The sequence below is a fragment of the Urocitellus parryii genome, chromosome 9, assembly GCF_045843805.1.
Source record: "Urocitellus parryii isolate mUroPar1 chromosome 9, mUroPar1.hap1, whole genome shotgun sequence".
Classification (NCBI taxonomy): Eukaryota; Metazoa; Chordata; class Mammalia; order Rodentia; family Sciuridae; genus Urocitellus; species Urocitellus parryii.
Genome location: NC_135539.1, coordinates 79,827,631 through 79,852,226, shown reverse-complemented (window position 1 = coordinate 79,852,226; position 24,596 = coordinate 79,827,631). Strand labels below are relative to the sequence as shown.

Genomic DNA, 24,596 nt, shown 5'->3' with positions numbered 1-24,596 from the left:
TTAAAATATTGTTCCACACAGGCCTGCATTGTGAACGTGACACCAAAAATTATATCCACCTCTCAGGCACTTTGGGTTTCATTTGTGACATTTGAAGTTGATGGCATGGTCCTGAGGTCCCAGCAATAGGCCCAGCTTTGCACATTTGGTGGAGTAGGCCAAGGGTGAACAATGCGTTGCTGTCCCTGGGTGTTTGCCAGGAAGCCATGGAGGGGAGCGAGAAGACCTGCTTCCGTGGGAGCTTTCCTGGGAGGTGCTCTTTTCACACTGGTGAGGAATGAGCTTGCCGGGTTGGCTTAAACTCAGCAACATGGAAACGGTCCTGCTCTATGACATGGGTTTCTAGCTGTGAGGCAACCAGTGGGTGAGCTGGGAGGAGAAGCACTGGAAAGGCCTGGGGGACAGTGAGGCGTGGGGGCAGTTTATGCCTGAAGAGTTTCCAACACGTTCAAAGTCCATCCAAATGAAACCACTCATTTGTTTTTCTTTTGTCCTGACCCTCTGTGTGCACAGAGGAGTAGGAGGTCCTGTCTTGATCAGGTGAGTGACAATTGTAGGTCAGTGGCCCCACAGCAAGGAAGAGGGATGCTTAGGATAACATCCGAAGTCCTGGGCCAGGAACCCACAGGAGCACCACGGAGGCCCCTGGACATGCCTTTAAGCTGGAACCAACCCAGAAATGCTTGAGGGAGATGATAAAAGCCAATTAAAACTATTTTCTTAGAACTGTAGAAACAGAGAGCTGGAACTGGTATTTCAGTTACTAAGGTAGACAATGAAGTACGGCCTGGGCTGGTATCTGGGCTGAAGTCCTTCTAGGTTTCTAGTATTTCCTTGGTCTATGTCCTCTCCCCACACTGGGTAAAGAGGCAACCCTGAACGCTTGAGGAGTTTCTTGGGACCGAGTAGGGACAAAGCCAATGTGGACCATAGGTCAGTTTCCAGGAATGCAAACCCCACTGTGAGCAGTGCCAAGTACTCAATATGCCAACTCAGCCTGCTCCTGCAGATCAATTAGCTCACAGAGGAACCGACAACCTCAGAAGCAACAGAGAGACACGTGGGAATTCCAGCCTGTGCTCCCCTTGCTGGGTCTCATCAGGCAATTTGCCAGGTGAGGACAAGGTGCCTTGAGTTAGCACCTCATGGATAACTGAGTCACTTCTTGTTCATGAATTGATACCACTGGCTTAACGCACAGGCCTCTCCCAAACACTGCCGCAGCATGAGCACGTGGCTGTAAACCGCCTGCTGTTTCCACAAAGCACCCTGAACACACGCAGCACTTTACCCCGGACTCAATGTGCCTATGAGGAGGTGGTGGCACTTCCGGGAGGATGAGAACTCAGAAGGTGGGGGACTCCTGTCTTCAGCGTTGGTTTAATTTAAGCCACCTTCCCTTTGTCAACAGCTCTAGTGCAGCATGGTCACAGGTCCCTCTTAAGTTTTCTGTGGAGCACGTTGCTGCTCAGGGTTCCCAAGTCAACAGCACAGGGCCTTTCCTGAACGTGTGTGTGTGTGCAATTTAAGTTTTTCCTGTACCTTTCTTTCATAAATTTAAAAAAAAAACAAGTAACCTCTTGGCTTTCTGGAGAACATCTCTCATTTTCAAGTAACACAGGACACCCATCTCTGTGGGACAAGCACTGTGCTGCTGACTCCAAGGACAAAGGCTCACCGTGACCTTGGTGCAGGTGGCCCCTGCTGGTCTCCTGGAAGCTCTCCATCGTGCTGCCACCTTCCACTGCTCCACAGATGTGGCCCTGGGGTGCATACGAACGCTGGGTCCCCCCCACTTACCATTCTGTGACGCTTTTATGGGCTCTGATGACGGAGGTCTCGATGTCAATGGGGTGGTACCGCATTCCCCGCAGCTCCATGGCTTCGTCTAGCGCTCCCACCACGTACAAGGCGTCGTGGCGCTCTGGAAAGGAAACGGCGGGTGAGCCTCGGCACAAATTTCCTTTTAAAGCTAAGAACTTTCCTCCAAGTGCGACAGATGCAAAGAAAGGGGGACACTTATCTAGAGATGACCAGCTCTGCTCTACCAGAAAGCTCTGCAGAGACGGCTGCTGCAGGCCGAGGTGCCCCTGGGAAGTCCCTCTCCCCTAAGGCTACGCACAGCCACTGGGGTCCTCTGTCTGTTGCCCATCCTGATCTGAGTCTACCCATGGGGAGAAGCTGGCCTCCTCCTGGGTCAGTTTCCATACAGGATCAAGTATACAGCTGCATCCTCATCCTAAAGGACCAAGGTCAGCACTAGTCACCACTTGACCTGCTGAGCTGGACCCAAGTGCCGAGTATGCAAGGGGTTCACCTGCCCAGGACACACGGGGCATGGCACAGCCACTGTCCACCAGGTTCCCTTCGACTCTGAGAGTTCACTGTGCTAACATGCGAAGTGGGGAAAGAAAGTGTGGCTCTGGGTGATGGTCATGAAGGAAGACTTGCTTAGCTCTGGTGGCCACAAACTTTAGTTCCCTCCTCTACACAAACCCTAAGAGTGAGGGCAATGAAACACGGCCTCCTCTTCCCTCAAGAACAGAAACACCTTTCATTTTACGCTGGGTGGTAAGCCTACCAGGGCAAACTGGAAAGAAATGATTGACATAAAACATACACAACAGCACCAGAATGGACCCCTTCTCTAATCTAAGCCAGAGAAGCAAAGAGGGGCAGTCTCCTGCTCAGGGTGGAGCTCCATCTCCCCTGTTGAGGTGAGGTGTCACATCACCTTCTGGAGATCAAGGAGGTGAGAACAGCAGCATGTCCTACTGTCCCTGGGGGTCAGCAGGACGGAGCCTCCTAGTCTTCCTTGGGAGTATAAATTGCTGACACCTTGGACCTCTGAATTCAGCTCTTGGCAATATCCCCACATGATGCACTCAAATAAACTAGCCCGCAAGTGCCCAGGATGTGAATGTCAGGCCAGAACATTCTGATGCAGCCCCCGGGGGCCAGGGCAGGACAGGTTTGTCAGGAGACTTGGGAGGCTGCACTGATGTCACCTGCCTGGGATTTTGGTAAGGTAGCATCTCACCAAGAATCTGGCTACTGTCCTTGTCCAAGTCTCTAACTCCTGCCACTATTTTTAGCAAAACTAAGAAAGCGAGATCGGTCTCTAGACTCAGCAAAGAACAGAAGAAGCAAACACTTTCTGTTGTGGCTTCCGTGCTAGGGAGGAACCCAGGCCCTCACACAGGCTGGCAGGGGCTCTCCTCTGGGCTCCACCCACTCCTGAGAGCTTACAGCTTGGCCTGACACAACACCCCCGTTTCCAGCCCTGTGCTCTGTAGTGCAGAAAGCCTCAGGGCAGAGCCCAGGCAGGGCACCTGTTGGGTCCCAGTTTGCTTCAGGGGAGCCCTACGGAGTGGGCAGCCCTTAGAACTGACAAGAGGCAGAAGCTGCAGCTGGGACTTTGGGGCACTTTGATGGCCCAAGCCTAGCACCTGGCTTTTCTCTGGGTTTAAATCTGCTCTTGGTTCTCAGGGCACAGGGTGGGGCCCAGTTCAGCTTGCTGGACTCCTCTGCACTTGACCTCCCTTCCGGCTCTTCCAGGCTGGCTGCAGCCAGTCACCCACCCCCCTGGCTCTGGCTGTCCCAAACCTCAGACCTGTTTCTGTGTGGGGGAACCCGGCCCCCACCCAACACAAGGGGCCCAGGCTGACCTCCATTCGCATCCGTGAGCTCAGTCCTCCGCAGGAACCCCAGGTAGCCTGTTCGTGCCCAGATGGTCTGGGTGTCTCCAAAGCTCAGCCGAGAGTTGAAGTGATCAGACTGGAGGGATTCATCTCCATAGATGGTGAAATAACCACTGGCGTTGTGGGCGCTGTGCACCCAGATCTATGAACAGAGTGACAGGGCCACTGTGCGTGAGCCACCTCGAAACTGTGCGGGAGGAGGGGCCGAAACTGCTTTATGGTTTTGTAAGTTATATTCAGCAATACTAAAGTTTCCTCGGGCTGAAAAAATCAGATGTTCATCTCACCTAGATTTCTGGGGAGACACAGATGCCCACAGAGATGCAATGGAGACCCTGGTTGTACCAGGTTTATGGCCAGCTAGCAACCAACCTGTCCATCAGAAATTCCATTAAAGGTTAACTGATAATTTTGAAAACAGCATTTAAAGATAAATGTATCAAATGAACAGTGCCGCACTAGTTTCCCTGTACTTTTCTAAATGTAATGGTTGTTTACAAAGAGTGATGAGGAACACCTCTGAGGTTTGGCTCCTTTCACCTGATGGGCATACTTTTAGAAACACATTGTAATAAAACAATGCAACACCACGCCCCGGGGGAAAGGTAGGAAAGGGCAAAAGACTGCACACAGCTGGGTGCAGGGGCACATGCCCATAATCCCAGCAGCTCAGGAGGCTGAGGCAGGAGGATCTCGAGTTCAAAGCCATCCTGAGCAGCTTAGCAAAGCCCTGTCAACCCTGGGGACCCTCTCTAGGAGAGCCTGTCTTTAAATAAGATACAAAATGGGGCTGGGGATGTGGCTCAGTGGTTGAGTGAGTGCTCCTGAGTTCAATCTCTGATACCCAAACCAAAAACAAACAGGAAACAAAAACACTTCTGTCTGGCTCCAGAGACGGCCAGCAAAGGCTCCAAGGGATGATAGCTCTGACGGTGCAGAGACAGAAGCAGCAGCAGTGTGCCAGCAAACTGCAAAGGCCTCCCATGACACAGCGTCAGGGTCCCTCACACCATGCAGGGCTTGAGGCAGACATTCTGGGATTGGCTGCTTCATTATTTTATTTACTCTGAAAAATAGAGAAGCTCTTCAGAGTCAAAAACTTCGTCTGATTCACCACTGCATCCCTAGTGCCCATTACAGTGTTGGTCATAGCAGACAATAAGAACCTTCTGGAAAATGAAAAGTAAAACAAAAAGAAGGAACACCATCTGATGAAGCCAGGGGTAAACATGTGCTGTTCCCTAGTACCACACAAAATTCCCCCATGGAATACTATACATCCTTAAAAAGGGAATCCTGCCGTTTGTAACACACAGATGAATGTGGAGGACACCAAGCTAAGGGGAGTTAAGTCAGAGAAGAAAAACAACATGTGATCCCACTTATATATGGCACCTGAAAAGGTGATCTCATAGGTGCAGAGTAAAGGGCAGTTGCTGGGGGCTGCAGGTGTGTGGGGAAATGTAAACTGCTTCGACTTCGATAGTCAATTTACAGTATAGTATAGAACATCAAAGTTCACAAATAACACACTGCATGCCTGACAGCCTGTGGATTATACCTTGGTGGGGCTGGAAAACAGGAGATACTCTCCTGCAGATTTCACTATCCCTGGTCACAGTTCTGCCTTGGCCATAGCACAGGGCACTCAGGCCACCCCAGAGGCTGGTAGGGAGGGCAGCACCCTGGGGACCCTCTCCAGGAGGCCTGAGAAGGCACAATCTCCCTTCCAGATCCACCTCGAGGAACATGTTTAAAGAAAACTCCTAGTAAGAGCTGCCTGGATCGCCACCATCTCAGTTCTCAGTGATTGAAAGACTCTGATGACCCCAGATGAAAGATGAAAAGGAAGGTGGGCCGAGAACTGGTCAGGACCTGTTCACCAGCAATGTCTACCCATGGCAGGGCAGTGGGGGGGAGAGTGTTCCTAGGTGTGCCACTCCATCCTAGGGCTGGGGACACAGCTGGGGCAGGGAGGGGGGCTGGTGGGACTGCAGCAGAGATGTCCCCGGCTGGCAACAGGGCACTGGCAGGTTTGGCCTTAGGCAGGACAGCAGGTGTGGAGCGGACATGCTGGTCCGGGCATGGAGGCTGGGACATGGTGTGCTCTGTCCTCTTTCCCTCTCCCTCCTCAGTGGAGAGAGAGGACCAATGTGGGACACCCAGCGCCCCGCAGCCCTAGGGACTACTTGAGACCAGGGGTCAAGAATCCAGCTGGAGACTGGCAGCACAGGGAGGGGCTGCTTTCCAGCCAGCAGGATGGGGACAAAGCCGCAGAGGGCTGAGGGCCACCCAGAGAGGGATTCCTTCTGGACACAGTGACTGAGCTCTCTGATCTGGAGTGATATGTGATTGCCAGTCCTCTGCTCCCTGGGTGCCACCTCTCACTGCTGTGATTCTGAGACTCCTCGGGGCTGTTCCCTGTCATTGGAGGGTCCTCAGCAATGCATGACACTGCCCCCACCCCGGGGAAAACAAATTCAAGAACTAAGAAGGGAGGAGACACCGCGGCATCCCGTAAGCTCTTTGCAGAGACTCAGTGGCTATTCCTAAGGGAATCCTGGTTTCCAACTCGGACCTTTCTGGAGTCCCCTAGGCAATACCACTATCTAGCACTGCTCCCCGGCCAGTCCCAGCGCAGACAGAGCATGTGCTGTGGTCCAGGGCCAGCGGGGCAGGTCCTCTGAGGCTGGAAGAGCAGACCCATGACAACACAGGCTTGTCTTGGGGACAGGCCTGTGGAGGCAGCTCCGGAACTCACCTCCCCAAGGTGCGAGTCCCCCAGCGGTCCTTTAGTCTCCGGGTTGGCAATTATGATCCGAACCCCAGGAAGAATCTGTTTGGGAGAGGAGAAAACTGTTGACGATCACTAGAGAGGCAGAGGGACAGACGAGCCCGCTGCCTCTTGAAGGCTCATTCAGAAAGCACCAGGGCATTATGTGAAGGGCATGTGCCACGATATTACGCTTTCAGTGTCGCGGTGCTACCACCACGTGTCTGTGAAGGGACCTTAGAATGGAGTCTTGATCGTCAGTGAAGCTGAAATGAACCAAATCTGCTGAAAATCATGTAAAGAATTTTGAACCAAAACATGGTGAGGGATGTACACCCTTCAGGGCGGCCTGACACAGAGGGCTTTTCTGTTCTCTCTGGGGATTTCTTTATATTGACTTTAACATCAGAGCACACAGGCCATGCCTGTGGTCGGCCCTGACCTGGGGGGGGGGGCACAGCATGAGGTCATCGGGATGAGTGTGACATGGCTCTGGCCAGCAGCGCAGGAGCAGGCTGCTTCTGGGGTAGCTGGAAGTCAAAAGCTCTGGACCCTCCTGGAGAGCCTGGGGGTTCTGACCAGAAAGTCTGTGCTGACACCAGCTCTTCCCACTGCCCTCCAGCTCGGGCCGTAGGGAGCCCCTGCGGACCACCTTGTATCACAGGGAAGGGTGGCATCAAGCCTCTCTGCTCGGGGGACGCTGGGCTCAGCAGAGCTCCGAGCTCCCCGAGAGCAGTCTGCAGAACCTAAGGTCCACTCTTGCAATCTCAAGTGCAGCCTGCCTCCTCCAGAAACTCTCAGGTCACACCGTGGAGGCGGGGCAAGCCACCTCTGTGAAAACACGGGACCCGCCAGCCATCAGGCTGCACACAAAGTTTGACGGCCCTGTCTCTGAAGCTGTGTCTGCCACTGGGCAAGGACAGTGCCGAGCCCCCGCCATCGTTAGGACTGGCTTCGCAAGGTCTACCTTGAGTCACATAGACACAGATTCTGAAAGGTCCAGAGCAACACAAGATGCTTTCAGAATTATGCCAGTGAAGAAGGGTTCTGTCCATTGGGGCCAAAGAGAAAGCAGGTCTTCACTTAGGTAGAAATGTATACCGTGCCCTTTGGGTCTCTGAACGATCTGACTCCTGTGGCAGAACCTTCACAGCTGTCCCTGATACCCATTCTCCACCTCCTCCCACAGTTGTAGATACTGTGATTTACCCTGATTGAATTCAGATTTCAACACGATAGTTTACAACCTTCCTTTGAGCTAGGTCTGATTATGTGACTAAATTCTTGTCAATAGTGTGTAAGCCTAACACACATGCGGAACCTTTCTTGTAGACTGTACCATTCTGTTTACGTATTCTGTTTTTCCTCCTGCTATCTGGAACACAGGAATGATGGCTGGAGCTGCAGCAGCAATTTCAGATACACTTTTGGGAACAGAGATCATGCCTAGACAGAAGGCACATGCCTCCTGGTCACTTCACAGAGCAATGGATGCCTATTTCCCAAGTTTTACAAGGGGTGGGTAGGGAACTTGTTTAATACATTATAATCTTGACTCTCTATACTCATGGCTATAAGTCCTGGTACATTGCTTTTAAGAAAATTTTTGGAAAAGAAATATTCTGGAAAACACACTCACACAGAGGTGTGGCCTTCCTCTCTCAATACTCACTTTTCCCGATTCCATCAAGGGCAAGCTGTGAGGAGATCCTCTTTCCACTAGCCGGACTCTGCAAAGGGAAACAGACAACATCACTCACTCAGTGGGTTTTCTGTACCACTGGCACCTTCTGCCGCCCAGGTTAAGGGGCGCTGATTCTGAGCATTAACCAACAGCAATGGCAGAACTCCTGACAGGACAGAGGGCCCCACAGCAGAGACCTGTGCTGTCAGGAATGTGGCGAGGACATCAGCAAAAGCCTCAGAAAGAGACCAGAGCACAGCTGCTGGATGTGGGAAGTCTGCACTTAATCCAGGTTCAACGTGGCATACGCACCGAAAGGGGAAGAGTCAGGTTTAAGTGGCATTCTTAAAGAGCTGCCAATCACAAAGGGCAATGACACCTGGTCCTGGAGCACTCACGCTCTGCCCAGACGCGGGCCACACACGCTGGCCAGGTGGGGCCCATGGGCCACAGCAGCCCGAGGCACCTCCTTACCCAAGGCTGCGTTGGCCAATTGGGCAGAGAGCAAAACTCTCTAAATTAAAACATATTTAGGCTGGTTTGTGGCTCAGTGGTGGAGCGCTCGCCTAGGACGGTGAGGCACTGGGTTACATCCTCAGCACCGAATAAAAATAAAGTTATTGTGTCTCCCTACAACTAAAAACATATATATTAAAAGAAAAACTTAATGACGATTTATTAGTCCCAAGGACACTGCTGCAGAACCTGTCAGAGCCGGTCACACACCTCCCCAGGCCTGTGATTTAATACTTTGTCACCTTCACTGTTGATTTCACATTTTGCCACGGAACTAGGGGGCCATGGTGCTTATGTACGCCAAACAGGAAGAAGAAGAAAGCGGCCACACACACAGGACTGCAGAAGCCGGGATGGGCCTGCTGCACCTGGGGACGGGGTGGGAGGTGCTGCGGGCAGCAGGTTGGGGGCTCCCTGCAATGTCAGACCAAGAGGCCCTTCCTGCATCCCCTCCCTCACTCTCGTCTCCCTTTCCTCTGATGCTGATGGGGCTGGGGGTGGGAGGTGGGAAGAGCCAAGGAAGATCCCCAGGGCTGCGAGCCCTGCCAGGCCATGGAGAGCTGTGGAGGTGACAGTCCAGTAGGGGCAGCAGCAGGTGGGCGGGTGTCGTACCCTGCAGCTCTGGCTTGTAGCAAGGTGCCGGGTCGGTGGCACAGATGTCCCACACATGCCGGGCACCTGTGTGGCCACTGACCCAGGCGTGTGCTGAGAGCCTTGGGCAGCACAGCACACGGAGCATATGCTGGTCTCTGTGGGCCGCTCCTGCTGGCCAAGGGCCTCCTGCAGTCAGGCCACCATCTCCCTCTGGCCTCTTAGCAACTGAGGAACTTCAGACCACAGGAGGCCTGGCCTCCCATCTAGCCTCCTGCAGCTGCTCCGGTCACTGCAGACTAAAGCCGCAGAAGACGGGATCCTGGGAGGGCAGGGATGGGGACACCAACTTTCTTCTTCAGCAGGACGACACAGCGGAAGGCCAGAGGGGGCACTTGGGCTGCCTCAGCAGTCATGGGACAAGGTAGATATGGGTCAAATGACAGCCACCAAAATCTTTGGTACTGTCTTAAAAAAAAAAAAAAAAAAACCCTTGATGCCAACAGCAAACTCAAGCGCTATGTAAACTATTCCAGAACACGCCAACGGGCTACTGAGGTTAACTTCAAAACCCATTTACTAGCAACACTGATGCAGAACTTAAGATCATCAGGATGGGTGGGCACCTCGAAGCCCACCGCCAGCATGCTTCCAGAGAGCTACCGTGAACAACCAGCTCTGACAGAAGTCGGCCATGCCAGGGCACGAGATCAGAAGCTGGCACTTTCCAAAAGAAGGAATCACCGGTGCACTCCAACGGAGGCGGCTCTGCCCTGCTCATCTGGAGGTCTGTACTGCTGCCCTGCATTGTGCGGTCATTCAAGTGACCGAGCCAGGGTTCCATGGCTGGCTGGCTAACTGTGGATTCAGACCCTGGCGACTTGGTGGAGATAGCAATTGAGAATAGGGGCCAAACCAGCTGGGAAAATTGGCAGCCGGCAGGGGGTGAGGGTGAGCAGAGACAGCCAGAGGGAAGGATGAGAGCGTGAGGCCACCTCACCTCAGCATCTGGGGCTACTGCTGTCCAAGGTGGGAGGCAGGACATACACACCATGCAAAGGTCACATGACGAGATCAGGGAGTGGCCCTGAGCTTAAAATTTTTGAGGGCTGTTTTGGACGTGCCGTCTGTTTCTGTCACCCACTCTGCAGCACTGTATTCAGGTCCGCAGAACCCCTGCTAGGCCTGGGGTCAGAGGCACCTAGCAGCTCTGACAGCTGTGTCATTCCTGGGATGACTTCAGTCAGGGCACCACAGTCTCACCTAGGAGGCCCGGCTATTTGAGATAAGAACATGACAAGAGAATAGCCCTGGACTCTGTCAATGTCCAGGACTACAGGCCTTGGCCTCCTGGGTCTCTGCCCATCCCAGGGAGGGCAGGCAGGGAGCAAGGCAGAGGCTCTCCCTGCAGGCATATGGGCCAGGCCTGCCCTCTGCCCCTTTCGGATTTCTCTCTCCTGCCCTTCCCCTGGGTGACCCTCAGCCTCCCAGGAGACAGAGATGGAATCCCAGCTGAGACTTCGTCTGAAATGTGGGCTACACGGAGGGTCCCTGGTGCATAACTTCTTCTCTGTTCAGAACTGGAAGGTGCTTCTCTTCTATCACAGCAGGGGCAGGGCAGGGCGCTGGGATCTCTCAGGCTGCCCTGAGTGAAAAGCCCGAGGTCTCATCAGGCAAGGCCCCCCAAGGATCCCTCTAAAGACATGAACAACAAAAACACCCACAACCCAAGCATTCGCTGCCTCCCGAGTGAAGGAAAAGACACGTCTGAGAGCTGGAGCCGGGGCTGCAGCCCACACAGCCAAGGGCTGGTTTCCTCAAGGCCTACAGAACCCGCAGGGAGAAAGACGGCCAGGGAAGCGCCATGGACACAAGTGCTCTGCAGGGCAAAAGTGTGAGCCCCAGGAAGACCCAGGTCACCCTGCTTGACACAACCTCCTCGGCCCGGGATACAACTCCTAGGCTGTTGCGCATGCTGATTGAGCTGGGTACCCCGGATGACCACGGGGCTGCACCCACAGTGTGAGAGCTACAAATGACGCGAAGTGGTGGTGGCTCACATCTGCTCAGTTAGGACCAGTCCACCAGATGACACCAAGTCAGCCAGCTGACCCTGCAGAGCGGGCTGGCTGGAGTGAGGCTGGGAGGGAGAGAGGCATCTTGTCCTCACGGAGAGACCACACTGAGACAGAACTCTAGTGGAGGCCACCTCCTGTGGAGTGGCACACGCCTCCCTGGTAAAGCTGCGCAGTCTGTTTCGGACAGTCTAGGAGCCCATTCAACAGGTGCGGGAGCTGGACTTTGCTCCCACTTCTCTTGCTGCCTCCCATGTCCATGTCTGTAGCCGGACAGGCCCCAGGAGGTGAGCGCAACCCGTCTTGGCTGGGCGTCCTCTGAAGGGTGCACTGGCTGAGCCGAGTGCTTTTCACATGGAGACTGCAAAGCAACTCAGCTGGTGTCTGCATCAAGTCCGAAGCCTGGACCTGCGCCCCATCATCCTTCATTGAGTCAAGTATAATCCTGGTCTGGGAAATGTGTTCCCTGTCCTCGGCTGTTAAGCAGACTTGAAGTTTAACCTTTCATTACAGAAGGAGAGCACTGAGGGAGGTTGGCCATCAATTATGGGCTCTCACGCTCTCTCCTGGAACTGGCAACGAGCTGACCCCAGGTCGCCATGCTGTATTCCACTGAAAGGGACACCTTGGAGGCCAGAGCCAGCGGCTGGTGGCACAGCCTTGGGTGTGACAGGACACGAGGGCTCTGAGAGGATTTTTGGTACCCTTCACCCTTGTCATCACTGCCTTTGCCTGAGCAAAGCCACAGGGTCATGTTCCCTCCAGTCCTACCCAGTCATGTGAAGGATCACTCTTCCTCTAGGATTTTCACCAAAGGGGCAAGGAGCCATGTCGGAGCCCATGCAGAGGGATGCACACAGCCACCCTCCCCTGGGACCCTGGGCTCGCCGACCCCCACATGACTACTTATGTCCATCAAAACACTGGTTCTGAAGACATCTTAGTAACAATGACAAAGCAAAGCCACATGATGTGCCCAGCAAAGGAGGGTGGACACAGGACATGGTTGCTCCTGCCAGAGATGCAACCACTTCAGAATTACCAAAGGTGGGGCTGCTCAATGCTGCGTGGCACGAACGTGGTGTGGGGAGCACCCTGATGCAGACGGTCAGGAGAGTCAGGGGAGCCACCCTCCATGCTGCCAGCACTGCGACCCCTGTCCTCTGAACTAGAAGATGAACATCCTCTGCACCCGCTACCTCGAAAACCAGCACAACTCGAGCGGCCACAGGGGAGGGGGCAGGAGGGACCCAGACCAGCTAGTTGTGTAAAATGGAGCTGCTGTCTCACCACTGCTAGCATTTAAGGACAGGCTGCTGGAAAAACCAACCAAAACTTTTCATCAAAATTTTAAATCATATATTCCAAAAATAATGTGGAGCAGCTAAAATACTGAATATTATAAGATTGTTTGAACAAGTTTTTTAAAAATTCCCCTGAATGAAAAGGGAAATCCAACACTCAAAAACTCTTGGTTAATTAATATCAGTGCTATGACTAAACTTCATCCTCAGCTTCCTGGAAGCTGAAGCAGTACAAGAGGAGCAGAATCAGGCAAGTTTTCGTGTCAAAGTTTGGATCATAACATATTATTTTCTTTGCAACAAGCAATGCACATAAAGGATCACTGAAATCACAAAGAAAAAAAATCTGCAAATTTAGCACTAAGACATTGCATTCACACTCCCCCAAAACCACTTACAAGACAACAAAATACACCCAAAGCACTGTTATTTCTACAGGAAGGTTCTCCCAGGAATCAGGAAAACCTACACATTCCAGCATCGGATGACCTACAGTGGCCATTGCTAGACCAACAGGGAGCGGTTTCTAGCATGAAAGTCCAGGTGCCAACCACCTGCAAGTGAAGGAGACGAACAGTTCACCAGAGAGAAGCACCTATGCAGACTGTGCCCGCCTTCTACACCGCCCCCTCCCTAAATCCAGACTCCTCTGCCAGACTACTCCCCCACCAATTTTTTTTTTTAAGACTTAATATGCTTTATTTTTCAGGGCAGGTTCATATTTAAGAAAAACTAAATGGAGAGTAGGAGTTCCCATGTTCCCCTACTATAAACCCCAATCTTAAAACATTTTTTTTTTTTTGGTACTAGAGACTGAACCCAGGGGGCACTTAACTACCAAGCCACACCCTTAGCCCTTTTAAATATTTGATTTAGAGAAAGGGTCTCATTAAGTTGCTTAGGGTCTTGCTAAGTTGCTGAGGCTGGCTTTGAACTCTCAATCCTCCTGTTTCAGCCTCCTGAGCCACGAGGATAACAGGCGTGCTCCACTGCACTCAGCAACCTGACTTTAGATGTAGTTAACGAACCAACATTGAGATATTATTAACTTGCCATTTATTTCCACTCCCTTAGTCTTCCCTAATGTCTCTTTCTTGCAACAGGACCTCTTCAGGATCCCTGAGACACTCTTCTCCTTGGGCTGTGCAGGCCTCTCAGAATTACCCTGTTCTGACCAGGACAGTCTAGAGGATGTGTGAGGAGCTTCTCAGGATGCCCTTCATTTGGGATTTGTCTGATATTTTTCTGGTGATTAAATATGTTACAAGGTATTTTGGAGAATGCTCAGAGGTAAGTGCCCTTCACATCAAAGGTCTTCTCACTGATGGTGATGTTGACCTTGTTCCCTTGACTGAGGTCATCTTTGCAAGCTTCACCAAGCCCACTACCCACTGGCCTCTTCAGAAGGCATCACAGTGTACAGGGTGACTCACCCTGACTTTTGAGATGAGAGACAAGGAACCTCATGAAAGGAATATCTTCTGCCCCTTGGGACTAAGCCCATGTCCAAAGGGAAGGTAAGTGGGCTCTGTCCCACAGGGCCATAGGATTCACCCAAGTGGAATAAATGCACAGAAGCCAATCAATTCACAGAGAAGTCTGCACAGAGCACCGAAGAGAGGAGTAGGGGCAAGCGTGGAGAGCCTGGGAGGGTCTTCTGGATTTTGCTTCTAGGCCCTTCCTGGCACTGGTACATCCCAGGCTCCAGGCTCCAGGCTCCAGGCTCCAGGCTCCATCTCCATCATCAATCACTGGCAGCTACAAGTCCTACCCTTCTTCTTGTTACTTCTCACCCAGGAGGTCTTAACTAACATGAGCCAATTTTTCCTTTTTTAGTAGGAATAAAAATACTTAAAAAATAATTCTGGATTTTATACATGTATGAGCATTGTTTCCAGAAAATTCTGCTTAAAATTCCAATTATAGAAAATAAGCAGTAATGAAAATAGTAAAAAGACCACTTGTAATATCTCCTCCCCAGATTCCTCTATCACTCCTGTTCCACTCCCTTTGCTTTATCCTTTGTACTAGTTCTTTCTCTCCCCATCATTCTCTCCCTTCCTCCCCTCCCCGCCTCATACACACTTCTTTTCCATCTGAGGACAAGTCAAAATCGTCATGACCCCTTTACTCTTAAGCATCCAGTGTGTGTCTCCTCCTAGGGATCTTCTCTAACATTATCACAGAGCAGGTGTTGGCTCCAGATACTAACACTGATCTGCTGTGTGACCCACAGTCTCGGTGCCAGTTCCAACAGCATTCCTTACAGTTCCCCCTGTAGTGTGGGGCTGATCCTGCGTCACTGAACTTAGCTATCCTTTGTCCTTTTAGTACTGGGGATTGAAACCAGAGGCACTTAATCACTGAGCCACATCCCAGGTCCTTTTTATTTTTTACTTTGAGATGGGGATTTAAGTTGCTTAGGATTTAAGTTGCTTTCGTTGACTTACTAAGTTGCTGAGGCTGGTTTTGAATTTGCTATCCTCCTGCTTCAGCCTCCCAAGACATTGGGATTACGGGTGTGCGCAACCGGATTGTTTCTTAAACTTGCATTAATCAGGGGTATTTCCCAAGTTATTTTTGTCCTGGATTACACTGACATTCTACAGGAATACTGTCCCTTCCTTTAAATAATATAATTCAAAATTATTTAACCCAAAGAGGATCAATGATCTAAATGCAATAGTTAAAACTATAAACTACTAAGAGAAAACATTGGGGGTGGGTGGGGATCATGGCTCAGTGGTAGAGCGCTTGCCTCACATGTGGGTTCAATTCTCAGCACTGCATATAAATAAATGAATAAAATAAAGGTCTATCAAGAGAAAACATTGGGGAGATGTTTCCTGACACTGGATTTGCCCATTATTTCTTGGATGAGATACCAAAAGCATAGATGGCAAAAAGAAAAAAAGGGTAAACTGTGCTACATCAAAACTTAAAAAGCTCTGTGCATCAAGGGACACCATTGGATCAATCAGATGCAAAAGAGAGCCATGAAACACATGGAAAGATTTGCAAATCATTCATATGATAAGGGGCTAATTCATAACTAGAATATCAAGGAATTGCTACAACTCAACAACAACAACAAACAGTTAAAAACTGGGCAAAGGACTTAAATAGTCACTTCTCCAAAGAAAGTATATGAATGCTTAATAGCAAGAGAAGATGCTCAAAATCATAATCACTAGTAAAAAGCAAATAAAAACCACAAGGCCCCACCACACCCCCATGAAGATGGCCACTATCATTAAGCCAGGAAATAAATGTGACACGCACAAGACACTGACTGGCACACTGTGCACCGCAGATAGGAACACACAGGGCCAGAGCTACTGTGGAAAGCAGGAAGGGGACCCCTCAAGTGGTAAGGATGGGACATCCACATAACCCCTCCATCTCCAAATGGAAAGAAATTCTGCCTCTGTCACAACACGGGTGGACCCTGAGGGCATTACACTACACATAACACAAAGACTCTGCTCACCCAAGGCAGAGTGATCAAATACATAGGGACAGAAAGGAGGATGTTTGGGGAGGACCAGGAATGGGGGGGATTAATGTTTAATGGGGACACTTTTGATTTGGGATGGGAAGAGTTCTGGACATGGACCAGGGTGATGGCTGCACAATGATGCAAATGCACTTAATGCCACCGAACTGTGCACTTGAAAACAGTCAAGACAGCACTTTTATCTGCATTTTACCACAATTGAAACATTGAAAAACATTTCAAAAATCATTTGAATATCCTTTTGGGGCAGAAACACAAATGGCCAACAAATATATGAAGAAAATGTTCCACACCATTAGCCTTTAGGGAAACACCAATCAAAACTGAGATTTCATCTCACTCCAGTTAGAATGGCCACCATCAAGAACATGAATAATGATTAATACTGGAGAAGATGAGGAGAAAAAGGTGCACTTTCCCACTGCTGGTGGGACTGTAAATTAGTACAACCACCATGGAAGTCGGCGAGGAGGTTCCTCAAGACGAGGCATAGAGCCCGATACGACACAGATCCACCACTGCTCAGTATTTATCCTAAAGAATAAATGTCAGCCTACCATAGTTGACACATATGCACACCCACATTGACAACAGCAGAGTTTAAACAGACCAACTCTGGAACCAGCTGGGGTGTCCATCAATAGGTGTATGAATAAAGAAAATGGGCATATGTATACACTAGAGTTTTATTCATTCACAGAGTAGAATGAAATATGTCATTGGTAGGAAAATGGATATAACTTTAGATCATTATGTTAAGCTAAATAAGCCAAACTCAGGAATTCAAGGGTCATATGTTTTCTCTCCTATGTGGAAGCTAAAGAGGAAAAGGGAAAAGAAAGGTTGATGATCTCATGGAAATAGAAGGGAGATAGGTAGAGGAAAGGGACTGGGGGGGGGGTGGCAGGAACACTGAGGAATGGCCAAGCTGTACTGTTGTATTGTGCGTGTACGAACACGTGACAACAGATCCCACCACCGAGGACCACTATAATGCTCCAATAAAGAATATGGGGTAAAAAGGAAATAAAATATCTTCTGGGGTTCCTTATGGTTTGGGTTCTTAGTGAGAAAGCTACGGGGGACCGTCCTCTCACGGGGACCTCCCAGGAGCCTGATGAGGTCCATCTATCCCTCTGAGTTTTGTTTCTAAGCTTGTTGATCCTTTTTTAGCAGAAAATATCAGCATACAATTTTGAAAGCACATGCCCCTCACAGAGGCTGGCTTGCTTTCTCCTTTGGCTTACAGATCTGCAGAATGGCAGGCAGGAAGGGGCTGAAGTGAGGGACAAGCAACCTGCAGAAATGAATAAAGCAGGTGAGGGCTGAGGCAAAGCACCATTCATGATGTCTGTCACTCTATCACCACCTGCTGACACAGGAAGGGCACAGAAGAGACACAGCCCTGAGCAGTGTTCGTGTTCACCTCTGAGCAGAAAAGCAGCTTCTCCACCAAAAGGGCATAAAAGGAGCGTCTGCTTATTTAAACAAAAGAGGAGCCAGCGTGCTGTCCCTAAAGCCAAAGAACATCATCAAGTGATCCCAGGAGGTGCTTGTTGTCACCGGGAGAGAGATGGCACTGCTGCCACCAAGAAGGGCCAGGGGGTTTGGCCTCTCATATTTTAATAACCTCTACCATGTCATGCTTGCAGATGGACAAGGGGGAACACTAGGGCGTGGGAGGAGGGGCCCCCTCAGCCTGGTGGAGGGTGGGGGAGGCGGAGGGTGGGGACAAGCTGCAGCCTCAGGGGCTCCCAGAAGGGGCAGGGACTGGACATCCACTTCTGCAATCCCCTCACTCAAAAGCCAAAGAGACACTTAAGAAAGACTTAAGGTCACAGAACAAGACAGAAGAAGAAATTCGAATGAGATTTAAAGACTAAAAGTAGTCAGGATTTTAGGGTGTGACTTTGGATGGGAATTTTTAAAAAGCAAAGATTAAAGAATTACAGCAAAACACTAGCCTCTATTGTCTCCTGGCCAAGATTCTGGGGCAGGCCTAGGAGGCTGCCTCTGGGCCCAGGCTGGTGTCCCGGGAGGAGGGCATGGATGCACTCTCACATGATCTGGTGCTGCATGGTGCCTATAGCTCCCCTCTTTCTCATGTACCCAGGAGACTTTGAGGACTGTGATTTTAATCAGGCCCAGGGGAGAATGGAAGCAACCCCACAAAGACTGACTCACCTCAGAGGAAATTCACATCCAACAACCACAGCAGACACAGCACATAATGGACGCTGTTCTTTCACTTTTCAGTTGTCTCTGTTAAAAGGTCACCTGACTTTCAAGAATACTTCACAAGTACTGTTCTATCAATCACAAGAACCACGCCACACTCACGATCCTGTGGTATTGTGCTGGGCCCAAACAACCAATTAGAAAGCTGCTTTCGTGCTGGATGACAGCCAAAGCCGAAATCAAGGAGGAAAATGTGTGTGGATAATAAAGACGAAAGGCAAATGCAGCAGGCCCTGCACTTCAGCAGGTCTACATCAGTGGACATAGGTAATCGCAGACTGAAAATGGTTTTTAAAACTGCATATGCACAGCCATGGATATTCTCTCATTATTCCTTAGACAATACAGCACAACAACGACTTAAACAGGATGTGCACTGTGTTAGGTATTATAAGTAATCTAGAGATGCTATACAGTATTTGGGGGATGTGCAAATGTGCCACCATGTTATAGAAGGGACTGGAGTATGTGCAGGGGACCCTGGAATCTAATGCTCTCAGAGACTAAGACACAAGTACAAACGAATGAGTCCACATGATTCGTATGAGCATGGGAGTACGTGACCATGTAAGACATCACGTATGAGGCTCACAACTTGTCAGGCACTGTCCCAAGCACTGGGGTATGTTAAATTTGAATCCTCACAACAATTCAAAGAGTAGGTACCACTACCACCATTTTACAGTTAGAAAGTGGTAGAACTGGGCCCAGAAGTCAGGGCTTTAGCCTGACCTAACCTCACTGCACCCATCATGTCAGATTTAGCACAGCCAGAGACCAGGTGAGGCTCAGCTCTGGTCCATGAGGGACTGTGGCAGCAGGTTGAAGCCGGCACAAACGAACAGCAGCGAGACTCCCATGCCCACTGTTCATCCCAGGACAGTGCGATGCAGTCAGAGGCTGGAGACGGGAGTATTCAGCAGTGAATTGTGAGCTCCATGTAAGGACCCATTCCCATCTGCTAGGGCCAGAGGCCACAACGAACTAAGTGACGGGCCAGCTGCTGACCCTGGCACGACCCCAGGGAATCCTCATATGCACTCACATGCCCTCTACTGTGCAGACCTGTGCAATTTTACACACCTGCACACACACAACTACACACAACACTCAATCACAGACACTCATGCATGGGTTCACTCACATTTGAAAACCCTCAATGTGAAAACCCTCATGCATTTTCAAAACATTAACTTACATGTCAACACATGTATACACGTGCCTGAAACACACAAACACACCTGCAGTACATCACCTGCTCACATTTGTGACACACAACACCCTTGCAAACTCACATGCACATTTGCCCACATACTGTACTTACAACACACGTAAGCACACACATAACACGAGGCGCACACACTAGCACACACATTCACAACACACTCCAACTCACAGGCAACACATTCATGCTCGTGCGCTTGCACATGTATCACATACGTGTATACACAGCCCACACACATGCATATATGTCACCCCTACACACCAGGACTGACCTAGCAGAGGGCCCCTGATCTGCCCTTCTGTCTCAATCTGTCCTTGCTCCTCCCATCCTGCTGCTGATGAAATCAGGTCCATAGATCTGCATTTATTCTCTGCCTGCTTCTCTCAGGATCAGGATCTTGATCCACAGGTAACCACTGGCTGGGAATTAACTTAGTATCTGTTTATAGATACTACGTTAATTATGGCTTTGGGTTTCAAGTACTGAGGAAGCTAAGGAAGTTTTCATTGTAGGCCTTTATACTAACATTGCTTTCCTAAGATTAGACAAACTGTTAAAACTATTTCTTTAAATGTGTGAAAAAAATAGTTTTCTTTCCTTTCTAAAGCTTAAGAGCTAATGAGTGATCAACTGTGAATTCACTTTATATATATATAAAATATTTTTAAAACTAACAAGACTAGCATTCGCTTTCAGATTGCCTTAAAACATTTCATTACTTTCCCCCTTGTATGTGTGGAAAATATGTTTATTCAAGATACAGGGACTGTGTCCATGGAAACCTGTAACAAATGCAGATTGTCCAGTGCCCACCTTAGGGGCTCCAAGAATAAAATGGGTATTAAAGGGGTTGGGGATGTGGCTCAAGTGGTAGCATGCTCGCCTGGCATACATGAGGCACTGGGTTCGATCCTTAGCACCACATTAAAAAAAAAAAAGGGTATTAAAAATAAAGGTGTAAAATCAAGTAGAAATGGCTAGCACACCTATGTGATCACTTGCTTCCACGAGGCAGACCTCCCTGTGACTCCCCCCAGCCTTCAGGGAGCCACCCCACAGTCTGACAAGTTAACCTGCCTCAGGTCAATTATGTGGTAACTGGGAGGGTGCCTAGGACTCCCATGTGAATGTACGATTAAAGCAACAGGAAAAGTAATTAATCCTTGAGACAGAGCCTAATACAGCTGAAGTGAGAAAGCCACCACTCCATTCTCACAGGAATAGTCACAGGAAAGAAACAGGCTCCTTGCAGCCCTCCGGGTTCACGTCTTCCAGCTGCTGGTCTTGCTACAGGCAAGTGTGTTACCCTGAGGGCAGCACCTGGAACACTGGCGATGGAGAGGTGAGGCCTCTTTGGGGAAAAATGCCACCTGGCCACCCAACCACCACCCTCCATCTGACAGCTTCCCAAGCTCCCCTGACAGACGAGTGTGTGGAGGCTCCAAGTCTAGGAAACCCCACTGTGATCACACCAAAGAACAGAGATGGACCCAGGCTGAAGGCTGCTAAGGACAGGCCGAGCAGACACACGGGTCTGTATACACCACCTTGTGAGGAGCAGGCTACGGGGCCACTCTGGGGAATAAACTGCCTTGTCCACTATCACAGGTAGTATGCTGCCCACCTGGGGTGTGATATGCCCACCTGCTGAGCTCTGAGCTCCAGTCTCAGAGCACTCTGTTTCAATATGCCTACAGATTACTTCACAAATTAGGGCAAAACTTCACTTGGAAGGATCATTGACCTGGCCAGGATTAAAGAATCAATCACTTGTGAAGGAAGCCCATCCGAGGACGAGACTGCCTGCTCTTTCTAGCACAGCAAACTGATCTGAGGCTCAGTGTTTCTTCTTTATCATCATAACTGCACTGGCTCTCACTTCCCTTTCCTGAGTCATACCCCTTCTCAACGGATTGGCTGCACTGAAGAGAGTCAAAAAGTAGCTTCAAAAAACCACTGGTCAAAGAAGCTCCCGGGATGCTGTGTCCTTTTACAAAAGGGAAAAATCCTTAACTCCAGCCTCCGACTTTCTCTGATTTCCAAGGTACTCTTAACACAAAGTTTAGCAGTTTTTTTGCATAGTGCATTATAATTTGTTCTCTATGAATTTTGAGGGCCAGGCCAGACAGAAAAGCATGACATGACTGAAGCGAGTCTCTGATGGAACAGTCTTCACTTTTTGAGGAAGTTATACAAATATAAAATTACTTTCAAATACTTTTTTATAGGAGGTACTATAGGTTTGTTGTAAAGCCCAGAAGTCATCACTTGGAAAACTACACTCCCGGGACAACGTTTTCATTGTTCTAAGTCTCTGAATTTTGAAAATGTTCCGGACTGAGCATTGCTGCGATGCAGCCAAAGGTTCGGGGGCAGCTTCTTCCTTTGGGCCTTGGTCTCTAGTGCCTTCTGAGGGGCTGCAAGCACAGGGCCCCTCACCTGCTGATTCCCTAATTGCACAGCACATAGGTTTTTTGAACAGGCGGTTCACGCAGATCCACCGGGGCCAGGTGGGCAACTCTAAGTGTGACACAGGTAAACATATGGTGCTTCTCACTTGGGGCACGATTGACAATGTCACTTGTCCTGTGCACTGCAGGAGGTTTGGCAGCACCCCTGGCCTCCACCCACTAGATGGCAGTGGTACTGTTCACGGAATCACCCAATCAAAGATGACATCAGGTGTGTCCAGACATCCACTGGGGGCATGAGAGCCCTGCTGAGAACTGCTGATGAGCCCAGGCAGCTTTCCCTGCCCAGGGGCCAACGGGGGTCTGCAGGGCCCTCCTGGCCCAAAGAGTTCTGAGGTCTATGGGCCTGCCCTGCCCACCCCAACACATTCGCAAACATGGCAACTGGAAGCTCCCAACACCAAAGAGCACTGCCTGGTCCCCACCTCCTGACCAGATGTCAACATTTACTGTGGCAAGTGACACAGTAGGTATTGGATGGGTGTTGATGGGTGAGCAAATGAGAAATGCAGGGTGAGCAGCTCAGTGTCTGGCACATGGCAATGCAGTCACTGAGAGCTGGCCACACACTATGAAAGACAATGATGTGTGTCAAAGTCTGCCCATCACATAATCAAACCAAATTATCCACTTCAGTGCGTTTTAACAGGTCCCCTCTCTTGGGGCATCTCTAATGGTCTTCTCTTCTTGCTTCACCCCTCATCCCCAGGCTTCCTATCTACACAATATCACCTTTCAGGCTTGCTTAGGAGATCGCTCAACAAGCTGCACAGAAAAGGCAACTTGACTTCCACTGGAACTTTCCATGGACACTCCTTCACAAGTGTTTGAGGTACAAAATGCAGCCTGAAATGGTCAAGGACAGAACACACTGCCTGCCTCCTGGTGAGCTGGCAGTGGCAGTGACTCTGGCTGCTCTGCCAGTACCTCCAAGTGCTACCTGCAGTGCTTGAGCCAACTTGCCCAAGTCTCACTTTATCCATAAGATAATCACACCGAGAATGAGGTGAACCATGCGGATGCTTCTCCTAGGTGGGCACCTGTGCACCAGGCAGCCAACTAGAAAAAAAGAAAAACCCACCAGGGTACCATACCTGTCATGTCTCAGGGCTCTCATGTCAACATAGACAGTGGTTGGGTCAGGTCCTGAGGTCCCCTGCAAGCAATGACACAGTGTGGTTAACTCAAGGTTGTGTGGAAGAAAATTGGGTCTATGGCTCTCCTAGCTGGTAAGCATTTCTTGGGTAAAACCTTAAACTGAGGATAAAAACTAATGGTGCTAAACACACCTCTCCAACACAACTGTTAACTTTTAGTTTGATAACCTCAATTATTAAAGCAACATCTTATTTGGATAAAACTGGACTTTCACACCATTCGACTATCAATCATTCTTTTATATATATAAAAAAGACATGGACCGCATATTTTGCCCACTGAAAGAAGTCTGAAAATGCTAAGAAAATGGCTGGCCAGCAAGAGCAGCCTGTCAAGGATATGAAGCTTCGTCTTCTGGGAAGATTTAATACACGCATCCAGAAAAGGGTATTTTTAGTGTTTGAGATACTGCAGCAGACGTGTGACGTGAATTGACAGATTGAGGAGAAGGACATGAGAGATAATTATTTTGTTCCTGTTAGTTCCACCTGTGCCTTAGTTCTCCAGCCTTGGGAGGCTATTTTTGTCTGTGTCATAAATCAGGAAGGTGGCATGTTCATCCCTGTCAGCTGGGCAGGACCTTATGGTCAGAGCCGACTATGTATAACAAGGCAGCCCAGGATTCTTCTTGCACCGGAAATCCCTTCAAAAGATACGCTGGGTTGACTTCTGGCCAGCAAGCGTGCTACTGAGTGGCAGTATTAAGGCTACAAGTGGAACCAATCATTTCTTGGGGGAGGCAATGCAATACCTCAGTTGACAAAAAAAAAAAAAAAAAAAAAAAAGAACCCACAGCCAATTTGTCCAAAAAAGGGGATCCTTCAGAATTTATTTGAAGAATTAACACTAAAATTCTTCAGGTGAGAACCTTGATTTTTGTACCAAAGACACGTTTAAATATAAGAATAAAAACCAGATGACAACGTTAAAATGTGCTATGCTACTTGATAATGCTGGTCACTGGGATCTTACTACCAACCAAGGTAGGAAAAAGAACAGCACATGCACATTAGCCCAGAGTTGCCCCTGCAGGGATGGTGCAATGCAGAAGAGGGCATTCTTGCTGACCTAGGACCGCTCAGTGACTCTGGGTTACAGACTAGCATTGAGTGAAGGACTGATCTGATATTCTTAGTGCCAACACGTGACCATAGACGGCCAATCAAACAAACAGCAAATCAAAAAATGGGTCACTAAGAAAATGATGGAAAATGGAGATGAACCCAAACTGGCAAAGAAACCACTGATTATGCACAATGGAAGTACAGCACGTGCCACACCGGGGAAGCGTTTGAAGAGACCTGAGCAGCGACATCACCCTGGGGGGCACGGGGTCTAGAGAC

At 49.7% G+C, this 24,596-nt stretch overlaps 1 protein-coding gene across 4 annotated transcripts in view; it reads right to left on the bottom strand.

The window, feature by feature from the left end:
• Dip2c (disco interacting protein 2 homolog C) overlaps window positions 1–24,596 on the bottom strand; it is a 365,692-nt gene that overhangs the window by 4,547 nt on the left and 336,549 nt on the right. For all 4 annotated transcript variants that reach the window (XM_026412392.2, XM_026412402.2, XM_026412412.2 and 1 more), the window contains 5 exons: window positions 23,190–23,251; window positions 8,147–8,204; window positions 6,463–6,537; window positions 3,669–3,843; window positions 1,801–1,924 (listed from right to left, as the gene is read on the bottom strand). In XM_026412392.2, coding sequence (XP_026268177.2) covers window positions 1,801–1,924; window positions 3,669–3,843; window positions 6,463–6,537; window positions 8,147–8,204; window positions 23,190–23,251 — 494 coding nt within the window. The remainder of the gene's footprint in view (window positions 1–1,800; window positions 1,925–3,668; window positions 3,844–6,462; window positions 6,538–8,146; window positions 8,205–23,189; window positions 23,252–24,596) is intronic.